The following is a 16041-nucleotide window of genomic DNA, read 5'->3' as shown; positions in this document are numbered from 1 at the left end:
ATTTTAGAAATTTCGACTTTTAACCTAAAAATACTTTGAGTTTAAAGAAAACTTCTCAAATGATTTTCATTCAGTTTAGAAATTTTGCTCATTTTTTTACATTGAATTAATATATGAATTAAAGCAGGAGTTGTGCCCTAATGGAAATCCAGTCAGTGCTCTTCTTATTTTTTCAGTCTAATTAATTTTACTCACTTTTTTCTACATGAATACTATGCTTCCAATTTATATACACCTATTAGGTGTCAGTGGTAGCGAACCATCGTTAGGAGGATTTTTTAAAACTCATTACCACAGTCTCCTCCTGAAAACTCAGAAACTTTGATTAAACCCCCATGACTACCTCAAGAGGGGTTAGGACCACTTTATGGTTTGCAGTAGAAATAAATGCATGTATAGAGTGAGGAATTTTGTATAAGAGGTGATAAGTGGGACCTGAAAGCCCAGGATTGGAAAGAGTACCTAGATTATAATCAGAATGACCAGCAGTTATTGAATATTTACTATGTATTGGACACACTGCACTAAGCACTTCACTTATGTTATGCATTTATTCTCTGTGAGTCAATGAAGAAACAGAGGCTTGCATAGGCTAACTTGTTCAACCTGTATGTAAATGGAGACAGTCACATTCTCTGACAGTAGAGAGCCTTCATAAAGAGAACAGGTTCTTTACATGAAATGAAATATTTCCCTTTTCCCCTCCTATCACTGATTTTCAGTGGCCTGGGAAAAAATGAGGTCACTTGTTTTGATTTGCTCTACAAAATGTTTCTACATTTTAATCATCTGTGTAAATCAGTGGTTTTCAACTGGGTACAGTTTTGTTCCCCAGGGGACATTTAACAATGCGTGGAGACATTTTTTATGTTCACAAGTAGGGCGGTGCTACTGCTAGCTCATAGGTCAAAGCCAAGGATGCTGCAGAACATGGAGTCATCCAGTCCAAAATGTCAGTATGCCAAGGTTGAGACATCCCGGTGTAGAACTAAAATATGAAGCCAGCAATCGGGGCTGGGAAAATATGGGGGAAATGCAGCCTAGTTTTGTTGCCTGTTTCCACGTTGGCTACCATTTTTTCAATATTTGCTGTAACTCAGGCGTATGCTAAGCACTTATATACATTAGCTCTGATTCTCACAGTAACAGGTGTTGTATCCCACTTCCAAAGAGGAGGCAGCAGCTCAGAGGTGTTAACAAGTTCAGTCAAGCATCTAGCTAGAAAGGAGTGAGGCCTAGATTTGTTTTGATTTCAAAATTTCTCTTCTTTCTTCATGACCACACTGCTTCAGGCAGCAAGTGTCCAATCATTCCTAACAATTCTTTAAAAAAATTTTTTAGTTATATGTACATTTACATGATCCCGAGAAACTAAGAGGTAATTTATTCATATTAAATTGCTAAATGTATTTCATCATTGATTGATCAGTAATTGAATAATTACAGTTGGCACCTGGAATTGTGAATATCAATTTTTACTTATTATTTCACTGAATATCAAAAGTACTTATCAAACTAACAAATACAGAGCTTGACCTTCTGCCAACTAGGATTGATACTTTCAGTTATTGACTGTAAAGCACTGGAAAGGGAGTTAGCAAAATTTCTAGCCTGCAGTGCTTTCTTTTTTTTTTTTTTAATATATTTTATTGATTTTTTACACAGAGGAAAGGAGGGGGATAGAGAGTTAGAAACATTGATGAGAGAGAAACATCGATCAGCTGCCTCCTGCACACCCCCTACTGGGGATGTGCCCGCAACCAAGGTACATGCCCTTGACCAGAATCGAACCTGGGACCTTTCAGTCCGCAGGCTGACGCTCTATCCTCTGAGCCAAACCAGTTATGGCTGCAGTGCTTTCTTTATAAGGACTGAACCAGGCCTCTGGGTGTCCGGTAACATGCTTACATATCAGTAAAGGAGAAGGGGAAAATAGTAGGACAAGAATGATAATAAACAGAAGAATGAGTGAGGAGGGACAATACAGAAAGAAAAAAGAGGATTGGAAAATATGTACAGAAGGTGGAAGAATGAGAAGTGCCACCATCCAGGGCTCTGATGGGCTCCTGTTGGCCCCGTGCACCGGTTGTCTATTCTTGCCCTAGGATCACATTCTCTGCCTCAGAATAGACCAGCACCGTCAGCATTGTATTGGATCCCTTTTGTTATCTGCCTAGTAAAATTCCTCCAATCAGAAAAATGGCTTAGAGTGTGAGACTCCTTTGAGAGAAAACAACACCATTTTAATAGCTGAGAGAATTTTGTGTTTTGCTTGCTTTCATTGAAAATGTTTGGATGTTTCCTTGATTGGCAAAGAGAACAAGGAAGCCTTTCATTTTAAAGGAAGGCTTTAGAGGGCAAACTGGGCGGTGCCTGGTGAAGTGGGTGTTTTCTAGTGAATGACATTTCGTCTATTTTTATAGTTGGAAACATTCTACTCTTAAGCTTATTGTTTAAGCAGGCAAGAGAGCACGCTGTGCAGTCATGAGTGGCATTTTTAGATTTGATCCCAGGGTCTATTTTCTCCCTCATAGTTTAGAGCCTCCAGGGCTTCTGAATTTATAAACATTTTATTGATTACAGATTCTCTGCTCAGTTTACTTATCTTCATCTTGTGGATTAAGCAAAGGAAAGAGATTAGAAACGTACCTGGTAAACATCTTACAGTAAATACCTTAAGAATAGGTTGGGATTCCTTAAATTCTTCATTTATAGGTGATTATAGCTGCGTAATTCCTTTTTTATATTTTCCCAGGCTGTTACAACCCATCTGTGGCATCGTGGCTTAAGCCTTGATCTTAGTTATTTCTGTCAAAGCCCATGAACATTTCTACATGTTCGGAATCCTAAATCAACTGTTACTCTCTTATGTATTCAAGCCATTTCCCAGTTATTTTTCTCAAAATTTTAACAGGTATCATAAGACAAATTTCAGAAAAAAAGTACCCATAATCCCAAAGCCCTGAAGTAGTTCCTATTTCCTATTAGTATATTAATTCCCAGTGTTTGTCCTCATGCATACAGATCTACTTCACATACTGTTCTTTTTATTTACCAAATTTTCTTGCAGTAATTAAAAAAATTTTCCCCTTATTTTTTAGACTTGACAGAATTTTTTAGAGATTTATATTTAAATGATGTACTAACGTTTTTGAAATACAGTTTCTGAGGCTGATTCATATTGTGTTGCTAACACCAAAATGTTTTTATTATTCCATAGAATTTGCATACGTGAATGTAAATTGTGTCAGTCCTCTCAGATGTACAAGTGAGCTTTCTAGAAAGGCTATATACAGTAGTCCCCTCTTTACCTAGGGTTTTTTGTTTTTTATCAAGATTGCACAAAAAACAGTTACTTGCGGTCAACTGCAGTCTGAAAATATTAAATGGGAAATCCAGAAATAAACAGTTTATAAATTTTAAATTGCACACCATTTTGAGTATCATGATAAAATCTTCAGCCGTCCTGCTCTGTTCCACCCCAGGACATAACATCTTTGTCCAGCGTATCCACATTGAAAAGGCTACCCACCTATTGGTCACTTAGTAGCTGTCTCAGTTATCAGATATTTTGAGAGAGAGAGACCACATTCACATAACTTTTACTACAGTATGTTGTTATAATCCATTTTATTGTTAATATTTTACTGTACCTAATTTATAAGTTCAGTGTTATCATAGGTATGTATGTGTAGGGAAAAATATAGTATTTATAGGGTTTGGTACTCTCTGCAGTTTCAGGCATCCACTGGGGATCTTAGAATGTGTCCCCTCTCAGATAAGGGGACTGCTGTAACTTTCAATTCATTGCTAATCTGCAATTCATATGCTTATTTAAAGTATAATAGTTGATTTTCTGCTTTTTTCTCTCAATTTTATCTTTTACTGAAATTAAATCAAACCTCATGTTATGTTATGTTATGTTATGTTATAGAATTGCTTACTATATTTGTCGCATTTAGAAACATTTTTAGAGCAGTAAAAACTTCTAAGTATGCCAGAATTTAATGTGTTAAAAAATTATTTTTGTTGCCATGAACTTCCTTTTTTTGTGATTCTTTTTCTTTCCTCGTTTTCCAGTATGTTGGAATTATTATCTTTATAATTCTTATATGTAGTTATTATAGATCTTCACTATCACTTTTAGCAATTGAACTATATTTTCTACCACATGCATTCATTCGCTCTTGTGGCAAAACAGAGAATAATTAACATATTCAGAGGATCCTAAAACTTAATTTTAGGGAATCATTTTCTTCTCTCAGTCTTTGTCCAGAATTGCCAGTAAGGAGAAAACATTAACTTCCCTCTTTTTCTCTGCCTGCTTTCACCAGAGATTGCTAACAATTGTGCATTAGGAACAGCATGGTAGCAGAAATAGAAATAAGATGCAAGTAATCCTCTAAGTGGGTCTTCAGTACTGTCTTGGTATTTGAAGTGCCCAGGGGCTTGCCTGGCACAAAGTAAGCAGTCAGGACATTTTTGTTAGATGGGTAGGTGGATTCATGCACAAACCCGTCAGTGAAACCGCATGGATTTCTCAGATTGTGAAGTCTGAAATCTCTCCTAAAATTGTGTTAACCTGAGATTCATAACGACCACAATATTGGTAATAACAAAAGTCGTATCGTTTTCTAAATCGTGAACTGACGTGTATATATGTCACACTTTTGTTTCTAAAGGAAGTAGAAATTCGGAACAAAGACCTGGAGGGACAACTGTCTGACTTAGAGCAACGTCTGGAGAAAAGTCAGAGCGAACAAGAAGCTTTTCGTAATAACCTGAAGACGCTCTTAGACATTCTCGATGGGAAAATATTTGAACTAACAGAGTTACGAGATAACTTGGCCAAGCTTCTAGAATGCAGCTAAGGAAAGTGAAATTTCAGTGCCAATTGATTAAAAAATACACTGTCTCCCTTCATAGGACTGTTTGGGCTCTGCATCAAGATTGCACAAAAAATTTAAATATCACTCCTCCGGGAGGAGGATTTTTTTGAAAATTGGAATTGTATATTTCAGTGTAAATTTTAGAATCCAGCTTTTAGCTAGTTGGGGAAAAAAGAGATGAAACACTTGAACTACAAATTACCTCCATGTATATTATTGGCCATAGTTAACTAGAAAATTATAAATAGACACTTAATGCAATCCTTTTCTTCTTTTTCCTGATATTAGCCAATGGGAGAATTAACAATGTCTGGGTCACATCCCCCTTTTGTGTTCAACACAGTGAAGGCTATCTGCTTTTTAACTTAATTTATTTATGATATCTAAAGCTGTGTTTTGTGCAAAAAAACTTAGTGACGAAAGCCCTGTCTTTTGTTATAATCTGAATAATTTCTCAGGATATTTTTGCACTGTTGAGAAGCAGTGTCATTACCAGTTAATTCTTGCCAGGAGTGAGAGAGAGCTGCATCTTTAATTGAAACATGCTTGCTGTGACGGGGTGTATAGAGCTCTTCCCCTTTTTTACGCGGGAAGATATTTCACTCTGGTGACCACTCTGCTACACTCTGGTGTTCTCTAACCTTGTCACTGTATAGTTTACTTTTCCATATTGATTCCATGTATTTATGAGAAGATACTGTCTCCCATTTTATTACACATTTTAAAGCCAACTAACGAAGGCAGCTGAGTCCCTCAGAAATTTTTCTTTTTAAATTTCTAATAAATTTGACACAGTACTGAAATGCAGCAGCCCGTCACTGACGGTCTGGTCTAGCAATGTTAAGTATATTTACAGAATATGCAGTTACCTTTATTTATATATTTTGCAAGAAATCTTTTCTGAATGATCAACGCATTTCAATTTACAAATAATTATGGTTATTGGGGAACTGTTTATTATAGATCATTTTCAGGTGTATAGCTATTTTAAAGGGATCCATTTCCATCAAACAGCTGATCAGAGGACTATTGGGATTGAGCCGTGTACTCTGTCTGGATCTTCACGCCAACCATCTCTCTAGTCAAACCTCACAAGGCAATATTCTGAACTGTTAACTAGGCATTTCAACACAGGAATTCAATTCAATAGGCTCTTTTCAGTGAACAGGTTTTAATGTTGTTTTGATGTAATTTTAAAAGACTTTTAGCAAAGATGCATTTCTTTATATATTTCTTTTAAGAAGCTATTTTAAAAGTAAGGCACGTGCTGTTTAGTCTGCATATGGAGTAGGAGTTGCATCAGAGTCCATGTATTCTCGCTGTACAATGCCTGCGATGTTGAGGAGGGTTCTTTTTTAAAGTGTATGCTTGGGAATCTGACTCTGAGGAGTCTACAAAGTGCACTGACTTTTGGTTTGTACCCCCAAAGGATTGAATTGTTAAGAACAAAATTAAGCTAATTAATGAATTTGTAACCATTTTTTCACTCACAAACAGCTACTCAGCATAGGCAATTTTGTTTTATATATGTATGTGTATGTATGCAAATACATACATATTAATTTATATTAGAGTGAAAAATAAATGGTTTGTTTCTAAAGTTAGTTTCTAAAGTGAGTTTTCAGATGTCTCTGAAAAGTTTTTATCAGACACTTAATCATCATGTATTATATGTGCTATGACATCATGTGAGTTACCTCCATCTATTTTAGGGTATTTTCCTCACCTATGTATTACAGGGAAGGTAATGTAGGTACACAAGCTCAGAGCTGAGATATTTCTCTGACAAATCAGGTAATAAAATTTTATTTAATTGATAGAATTTTGAAGTAGATGTGATTTTATCTATCAGTTTCTGAGTAACAAAGAGCACCAGATTTTGACTTAAATAGGGGATTTAACTCTAGGGATCAGGGAATGTAGATATGAAGAGTTAAAAATAAATAAACAGTGTAAGCTGTTGAAATGGTAAGTGAATTATTTTAATGACGTAATAAGATATTTTTAAATTTTGACATAGTTATTATATAGTGGGAAAATAACTCATCAAAATGTCTCCACTTGAGTTGTATTGATATGTGAGATGTGTGTAACTCAATATATACATATACCCATATGTATATACAGAAAATTATTTTTAATATTTTCCTACTATATGAAATTTAAAATTGGAAATTTTCTGAGTTTTTTCCTTGTCCAATAGAGCCTAATTTTTTTTAAAGTGATCTAACAATTTCTTGAGGGCTGCACCTTTAAATTCCCAGATTGTCATTAGACGTGTACAGTATATGGGATAAGGTGGACACAAGTGCACATATAAATAAAAATCTTAAGACTATTTTAAACATTGATTTATGGTAGGAGAGTATCTAGAGTCATCATTTTCAAGTCATAATTAGGTTGTGTGCCTACTGTAGTTTTCTCCATTTCTGTATTATAGAAATAAAAGTTTGCATATTAAAATTTGATTTTCCCAGAGACAAATATTATATAATGTATCTATATTTAGATCAAACTGTGGTAATATATTTGTCAGAAAGTAATGTTGGGGACTGTAGCCTGAACATGTGGACTCGAAGTGACACAGAAAGGAGAGCCGAGGTTGATCCCGTTGTGTATAAGTTATTATATGAAAACTGAATTCTTGTACAAAAAAACCACTGAAGAAAAAGAAAGACAAAAATACAGTTTTTATTTTGAAATACATTTGTTGTTCTCTGGAGAATGTACTTTATCTTTTTCCCCCCTCAGTCTTTTACAGATACTTTTTAAAAAGCGTTCAAGTGATGGCAGCATTTACTTAAATCTTACAGGTGCTATTGGATTTTACATTAGTGTGATCTGTTGTGAAACCCTAACTTTGACATAAAAGGTTTTGTAAGTATTTTCCTGCCTGGGAAATTAGTTTTGGTCGGTCTCTCTCTCTCTCTCTCTCTCTCCCCCCTTCCTCTCCCCCCTCTCCCTCTGCCCTTCCTCCCTTCCCCTCTCTCTTTTTTCTCTCCCTTATTGCAGATTTTACAAAGTTCATGAAGGTGCATCCCTGCCCTTACAGAAGAACTCCAGCACCATCATAGATTTAATGTTTTGCTGTCATTGAACTGTTGGGAAGCAATTACAGTAGAGAAAAAACTTACACTTTTTTTTTCTCCAAGTGGAACTTGAAAAAGGGACACTCAAAATTAAACCAGTACCACCTTTTTAAAGTCATTTGTTTGTTAAAGAATTAAATTCCTTGTTCAAATTAAATTCATTCTTTAACAAGTGTGCTACAGTCTTCCATGTTTTCATTTAACTCTGGAGTACGCAGCTCGCCTGCTCTCTCCTGCGCACCTGATTTCTGTCCGTTCTGGAGTGGGAGGCAGGCAGGGGGAACATTTGTTAGGTGGCAGCGTTTGTTTGTTTGTTTGTTTTTCAATAAATTCTTTTGCTTATTTGACATCAAATGATTTTAACATCCTGAAATTCTGTGCTTGAAGTTATAAAATAGTCTTCAATGAATTTTTGTCTTCTGGATATTTAGCATTGTTCTTTTATCATTCATGAAGTAAATTATATAAAACTTGAAGAAGAAAACTTCTAGATAAGTAGTAGTTGAAAATGACATATTTTTAAAATTTTCTCAAGTAGCCTATTATACCATAATTTGTTAAGATGATTTTTATGTAAGAATATTTTGAAAATTATTAGAAAAGTATCTTTTTAGAATGGCAACAGATGCATCATTTACCTTACTCTAATTGTGCAGATGTTCCTCATATTCACATTAAATTGGACCTTACATTTTTATGACAGTTTTTCTCTATGGGAATCTGATATGTAGATGTCACACAAATAGAAACATAGTTAATTGAATTAAAGACATGATGTATTTATTTATTTAACCCTCACCCAAGGACATATTTTTCATTGGTTTCTAAAGAGAGTGTAAGGGAGGAAAGAGGAGGAAGAGAGAAATATTGACACGAGAGACACACCGATTGGCTGCCTCCTACACTCGCCCCTACCAAGGCTGGGAACCTGCAACCAAAGTATTTGCCCTTGACCGGGAATCAAATCAGGGGGCTGTTTGGTCTGCAGGCCGATGCTCTAACTACTGAGCTAATCGGCCAAGGCAAATGTTTTTCATTTTTTTGTTTATATATTGCCTCATAAAATAGCTAACAATTTCATCCAAGAAAAAAAAACCCTCAAAAACTCAGTCAGCACTCACTGCCTAGTGATTTCTGCTTTGTACACTAGATGAAAAAGAAACGTAAGTCGTTTTTACCAAAAACAGGTGACACAGGGAGAGAAATTACATCTGGACTAGATAGAATAGGGGAAAGGCCACAGCTCCCAATAGACTTCTAATGGAATCGCTGGTCTCTTTGAGGACACTTCTTTCCTTTCAAGGACCCATTCCAGAGGATACCAGGAGTACATCAGGGTGGGAAGAGGGGTTTTTTTGAGGGGGAGGTCAGAGCCAGCAAGAAGAGTAGGAGCATGATGACCAGTTTTTCTCTAAGGGACGGCAGGTTAGCCAGAGACACATAAAAGTGCTATTTCCTACCTGCTGCTGCTTTTAAATAAATGAGTTGGGATTGCCCTCATGAATTTCAAAGGCTTTCAGAGACCTTGAAATTTGTCTTGTCAGGATTTATAACCTAATATGACAACATTCAAACTCACCATTCTGTGGGATTCTGACCCACTTTTGCCAGTTATTTTCACATCCGATCTACCCAGGGACAGACATATTACTCTGCTTTCTTTTAATAACACAAAATTAAGGTGATAATGGGTGCCTAATAAATGTAAAATTAAGCCCATTTTTGTAGCATAGAAAAATGTCTTTTGTCAGTAGTTTTTCTAGCAACATTCATGATTTTATCTGTGTTATATGTGCATATATGTAGTCAGTCATATGTCTATGACCTCTGTCTATGACCTATTTAATTAATTATACTTAAGCAGAATGACTATTTCAGAAAACATGGCTAGAAAGCACATGTACTTGAAGTGAATGCTTTCCTGACAACTTCAGTATGAAATGGAACATAAAGGAGTGTTTGTTGACGATCTGCTGTACGACAGGCACTGTACTAACTGTTTGACATTTCATTCTAATAGAGGGGGCCCATCCAGGGGTGTTCCTTTGGAAGGGGGTGGAGGAAGGCAGGGAAGAGGCTCAAATGATTACACCTGAAGTCATCGGGCTGGCCATCCAGTGTTCCCTCCATCATCGGGCTGGCCATCCAGTACACCAGTTAAAGAAGGTGGAAATCTAGACTCATGTTTCTGGTACAATCTTTCCCTCTAGCTTGCCTTCCTTGCCTCTCTAGAATATCTCTGTTAGGGCACTTAATTATATATTTTATATTCATACTCCTTGAACTTCTTCCTTTAGCTTCCTTTGATTTTGACAATGCTTATTGTCATTCAGTTGTAAGTCATATTTTGTTTGCAACTGTCACGTTTTAGTCCCAATTTTTTAAATTTAAGCACTTCAGATAATATAAGGAAAGTAGTTTTATATGCAGAATTCAGTCTATAAAACTTAGGTATCAAACTATTTCTAAAGGCCTTGGAAAGGCAGTTCATCTCTCAAGTTCCCTCGTGAAACAAGTTGTAAACCTGCACAACTCACCCCCCTCCACTGAATAGCAGGTCAGCAGTCAGTACTGAGTTAGTTTGTGGTCGGTTCTGGTTCCACAGCAGTTGAGGCCTCTCCAGGTTGATCAAGCCATTGGCTCAGCCACAGAAGTAACTCATTGGATGGTAATATGCCTCACATAAGTAGAATCATACAATATTTGTCTTTGTGTGTCTGTTTTTTTCATTTAGTAAAATGCTTTCAAGGCTCATCCATATTGTGGCATATATCAGAATTTTATTCTTTTGAATGCTGAATAATATTCCATTGTATAGATATACCACATTTGCTTTATCCATTCATCTGTCAATTGACATGTGGGTCATTTTTACCTTTTGGCTATTGTGAGTAATTCTGCAATGAACATTCATGTACAAGTGTTTGTTTGAGTCCCTGTTTTCATTTCCACCTAGGAGTGGGATTGCAGGATAATGTGTTAATTCTATCTTTAACTTTTTGAGGAACCAAAAGGATTGGGTTTGAATTGGGTTAATTGAAGATTCATAGAGCAAGGTGTCGTCTCACTGGGAAGTCCCAGTTGTGGGGTTAGTGCTTTGTTAATAGACCTATAAGTGATCATCGGCCTCTAAGTCATGCTTCTTACTCTTGCAACTAAAATATTTATTGAGCACCTGTTATGTCCCACCTGTTATTCTATTTTGGAATCAAAACAAGAGAGACGCTCACAATTTAGTGCAGGACACACGTACTTTACAGTGTAAAGTGCTGGGAAAAGGAGAGTACTCACATGAGGGAGCCCAGAGGCAAGAGGAGTGGAGAAGTCTTTTCCAGAAGGGATGGTACCTGTCTGAGCCTTGATGTAGGAGTAGGAGCTAACTAGCAGAAAAAGGAGTGAAAGAGAATTGCAGAGTATAATGGAGAAGTAGGCAAAGGGAAGAACAGGAAGGACTTTAAGTTGTATGAAATTGTGGGTTTTATTCTGAAGGAAATGCAAAGGTATTTAAGGATTTCCTGTAAAAAAGTGATGTAACGAAAACATGTTTTATAAGTCTAGGTATTGTGTGAAGTACAATAAATCCCCCATCATGGCAGTGGCAGTGGGAATGGAGAAGGTGGAATGGATTCAGAGAGTATTTAGAAGGTGGAATTAGTAGGGCTGATTGGCTAATGTAGATAACAAGGAAAAAGAAGGATGCGGGATGATTCCTAGATCTCTTGAGTTGGACAACCAGATGAACAATCCCATTTATTGAGAGAGCAAATTCAAGAGAGGAGGTGAGACAAAGGATGATGAATGATGAGTTCTGTTTTGAGTTTAAGATGTCTATAGAACATCCAACTGAGATCTAAGTCTAAATGGAGCTTAGAAGAGAAATATGAGCTATCTATTTGGGAGATAGGTATTTGGGAGTTGCTGGCATAGGTAATGGTAGTTGAGGGCATAAGAAATGGGGAGAATAAGATGACCATGTCACTGTGGACCAGGTGCAGGACAGGACAAGACCTTGTCAAGGAAATAGAAGGAACGGCCAAGAGGGAAGAGTGGACAACCAAAGTGTGGGGATTCATGGAAGCCTAGAGTGGAGTGTCAGAAAACCAAGCAGATTTCACACGGTAATAATACTAGTAAATAAACTCATGTCTGAGGCAATGATACTCAAACTGTTTTCTATTGAGATCCTTCAATAAAGTTTGATTTTAAAATATATATTAACTTAAAAAATCAAAACCAACAAACTCCAGTACACCATTTATAACATTTTAAAACATTGAAATCCAGCACCAGGTTAACTATTTTTGTGCAGATGCAGAATAAGGCCATCTCTGATAAATTGAAGAGCATCTTGGCATTTCGAGGTGAGCTATTAAAGAAGTGCTACTATTTCTTAGTGTGAATCTGGGCTTTCTCAATACTTTGCAAGTGAAACAAAATACATAGGTGGGGTCTACATGTGGTAACTGCTGTCTTCTATAAGCCCAGTTTCAAATGTTTATGAAAATGACTTAATTTTTCTTATTGACTTGTTGATTAAATGTTACCTTTTTTTTCTGTTAATAGCTTCCATGTTGCTGTCATTTCTAAAAGGTTGTGGGGGAGGGGGGACAACAGACAAGAAGAATTAATACTTTCCTAGTAGAACTTATCTTTCTATGGCTCACCTGCCTCTCCTCAAAGTCAAGTTCTAGAGGCTTAAGTGTATTGCATGTGCCTTTTCCAATGTGTTACTTTGATACTGAATTCACCCCGAGGACCAGGTGATTTTGTGTTCTCATTGCCATAGAAAGTTTAGGGTTAACATTTCTGTTGTCTTACTCGTCTTTTTATATTGATTCATAAACAGGTAACTGTATACAAATTATCTCTTGTAGAAATAAGCTCAAACAACAGCAACAAAATACTCCTTGTATTTGTTATTTGATTTTTATGTCTAAGTTAAAATTAAAATGAGCTTGAATTCCTCGAGTAGACATGACTTGCACTCCTTACGTGAATTAGAGCATGTCAGACATTCCAGGAAGAAACGGAGCTACCGGTTTTCAAATTTGGCTCCAAATAATCCATAAAACGTACAAATCACTTGTGAATTGTCAAATAAACTGACTTTTAAACCACCTTTGTACATATTTTTCTATTTAGTGATTAATCTTGGTCTCCTTTAGCAGAGCCTTTATCTAGAGTACATTCTGTGCATTACAATCCCGTTATATATAATAGTGTAAACATAGACCGTCACAGTCCATGGTGCATGGCCATCTCACAAGTTCACAGCAATGTCGTGACTTAACCGTACTTGTCATCCCATTTTATAGATTTCATAGACTCAGCAAGATTAAGTGATTGGCCCAGTAAGAGGCAGAACAAGGAATAGAACACAGGTCCTCTGCCTGCTAATCCACTCCATCGTGTCCCAACTAGGAACGGCAGGCCTTTTATAAAAAGGCAGGTACAGGTACAAAAGTTTAAACTCACAATATTTAACAATCTATCACTTAATGAGAAAAAGCGTTCTCCATTTTACAATAGTATTGTCTTTGAATATTTAACTCACTACTTCTCTGCTTTTTTAGGGAAAAAACTTAATTATGCAAGTGGTTCTTACATGATTTCTTTTTTGCAAATGTTTTTTAACAGTACAGATAAAGCAAAAGTCACTCTTAACATCCCAGTTTCATTCCTAGAAATTGCTACTATAACCTAGTTAATATGTGTCCTTTCAGCATTTTATATGCGTTTATATACAAAATGTATTTGTTGATAGATATTTTTAGTTGTTTGAGGGGGCAGGGAGTGTATAAATTTTATATGGCGTGTCTTGTTCTACAATTGCTACTTTTTACTTAATTTCTTTGGAAGGTATGGCCAAGTTGGTACGAATAGACCTACCTCGTCCTTTTTAACTCCTTCAGAGTTACGCTTTATGGATATGTCACAGTTTAAGCATTTGCATATTTTCATTTTTTCTTTTATACCACCACCTTCTTCCTGAACTTGAAGCTACTTATTAAATATTAGGGGTGTTTAGGATTGATTAATACCCAGTTACCAAGTGCCCCACACTGCCTCTTATAATCCAAATCAGGATAAACTCTGGATGTTTAAGTTTCCCTGAAAATTTCAAAAAATGTTTTAACTGATCCTGAGGGAAATATTTATAAATGAAACTACAAGCAACACCTAGCACGTGCTTTGGACAAAAAATGTTGAATAAGTATGTTGAACAAAAGAATATGCTTACTGTCTAGAAAAGAGGGGCTGCCCTAAGTAAATTTTAACCTTGCTTAGTGACTTGGTCCACCAGCTGTTGGATAGTGCCATCGGGATGACCAGGAAACCAACAGGGGTATGTGAGACAAACCCAAAGTGTAGTCTTCCCCTGCCCGTTGAAACATTTTGTGAGCACCCACAATATCACTAGACACTGGGAATGCAAAGATCTAAGACATAGTCCCTTCTCGCAAGGAACACAGTCTAGTGAAGAAAGCATATATGTTCAATATGTGCAGTAAGACGGTGTTATGCTAAAAGGAGTCATAGCTTCCAGTGACTACACAGAGGAAGGGGTGAGTCCATCAGTGGCCGTTGAGGAGGTGACATCTGAGCTGAGATGTAAAGCTAAGTAGATGTCTACTTAGAAGATTCTGCTGATGGCCAGAGAGCCAGCCGAGGGGAAAGGGTGCATCACAAGAGCACAGAGCCATACACTCAAATTCAGTCTAACTCCTGATGGACCCGTCAGTGGCTTCGCTTGGGGCACCAGAGCAGATGAGGTGGACAGATTCCAGACTGAGACCTTGTTTCATGTCCTTGGCAGTTCTGACGTCCTAAAAGGCAGTGGAAAGTCTCTGGAACCTTGGAGGAGGGAAGTAACATGATTGGATTTACATTTTAGAAAAAGCAAATCACTGGCCACAGCATCAAGAATGAATTTGACTCTTCGAGTCAATGGAGGTGTTAACTAACTTTATTGTGGTAATAATTATATATATGGCACATTGTATACCTTAAACTTCTACATATTATATACCAATTATAATTTAGAAAATGTTGGGGGGGGGTGGAGATTGAACTAAGGAAGGTTCTGCAAGAAAAGATTCAGGATTCTAGATAACTTATTTTTTCATTGTAGCAGTCCAAGTAAGAGACAAAACAAAACAAAACAAAAACGGAAAATGATGCGAAAACAGCTGAACTAATTATGAGAGATATTCAGGAGGTATGTGATGGGATGATATTTTAAAATTTTTAATCTGTTTCTTTCCTGGCATTTATTAATCCTTTCCCATCCCCTTACCCCCAATTCAGACAACAGCCAAAGCATTCTATTCCCTGGCCCTCAGGACTGGGTTGTTAGTGCAGTAATGAGAAAGTCAGTTCTCTACTTTTGAATTTCTCCTCTCAAATCAGATTAAAACAACAACTCTTGTGTGATAAGCAAGAGGAGATGAAGGAAACAAGATAATGAGAGGGTGGTATTACTAAGAAAGAACCCTGAGCACTGCCCCCTCCCTCTGACACACTAGCCTTAAGTCAGGGACAAATAGGTGAACCCCACAGGATTGAGAATTGAATAGCAGAAGACACCTATGCCTCAGTTTCCAGGTATCCCCTGGGCCAGGGTGATGCAGCAGATGCTGAGGAGAAATGGTGACATGGTGTGTCTAAGCTAAGAGAGTCCCCAGCAAGTTTCTTGGGACCCCAGAGTGGCACAGGGAGGCATCTGCAATGTTTCCCTGCCTGACCCGCTCTAGCAGGTGCAGAAGTAATTGACGAAGGAGCCAGTAAATTAGGACAGAGTCACTTGGGACCAAAGACCAAATCAGATGGGCAGCTCAGTGGATGTTGGTGCAGAAAGGTGCCAGTGGCCAGGGCCAGAGGTAACCTAGTTGTGGAAGCAAATGCTAGCACTGATAGAGGTGGACAAGGAACCAGAACCCACCACTCTCCCAGCTCTCCAAGTACCCTGATGCTATATGAAACCTAGTTGTAACCCCAGAGAGGAGGTGGGAAACCCTAAATGGCTGAGTTTATCTTGAACTGACAAAATCAATGTTTCTGAT

The 16041-nt window shown here is 37.1% G+C and overlaps 1 protein-coding gene across 3 annotated transcripts in view; it reads left to right on the top strand.

Annotated features, from left to right (window-relative positions):
* Nucleotides 1-8154, top strand: part of HOMER1 (homer scaffolding protein 1) — an 87618-nt gene extending 79464 nt beyond the window's left edge. For all 3 annotated transcript variants that reach the window (XM_005858077.2, XM_014550111.1, XM_014550116.1), the window contains exon 9: nt 4683-8154. In XM_005858077.2, coding sequence (XP_005858139.1) covers nt 4683-4871 — 189 coding nt within the window. In that variant the 3' untranslated portion in view covers nt 4872-8154. The remainder of the gene's footprint in view (nt 1-4682) is intronic.
* The last annotated feature ends 7887 nt before the right edge of the window (nt 8155-16041 follow it).

Source organism: Myotis brandtii, unplaced genomic scaffold (genome assembly GCF_000412655.1).
Source record: "Myotis brandtii unplaced genomic scaffold, ASM41265v1 scaffold115, whole genome shotgun sequence".
Lineage (NCBI taxonomy): Eukaryota > Metazoa > Chordata > Mammalia > Chiroptera > Vespertilionidae > Myotis > Myotis brandtii.
Note: the sequence above shows the minus strand (reverse complement) of the source record. Positions and strands in the feature narration are given on the sequence as shown.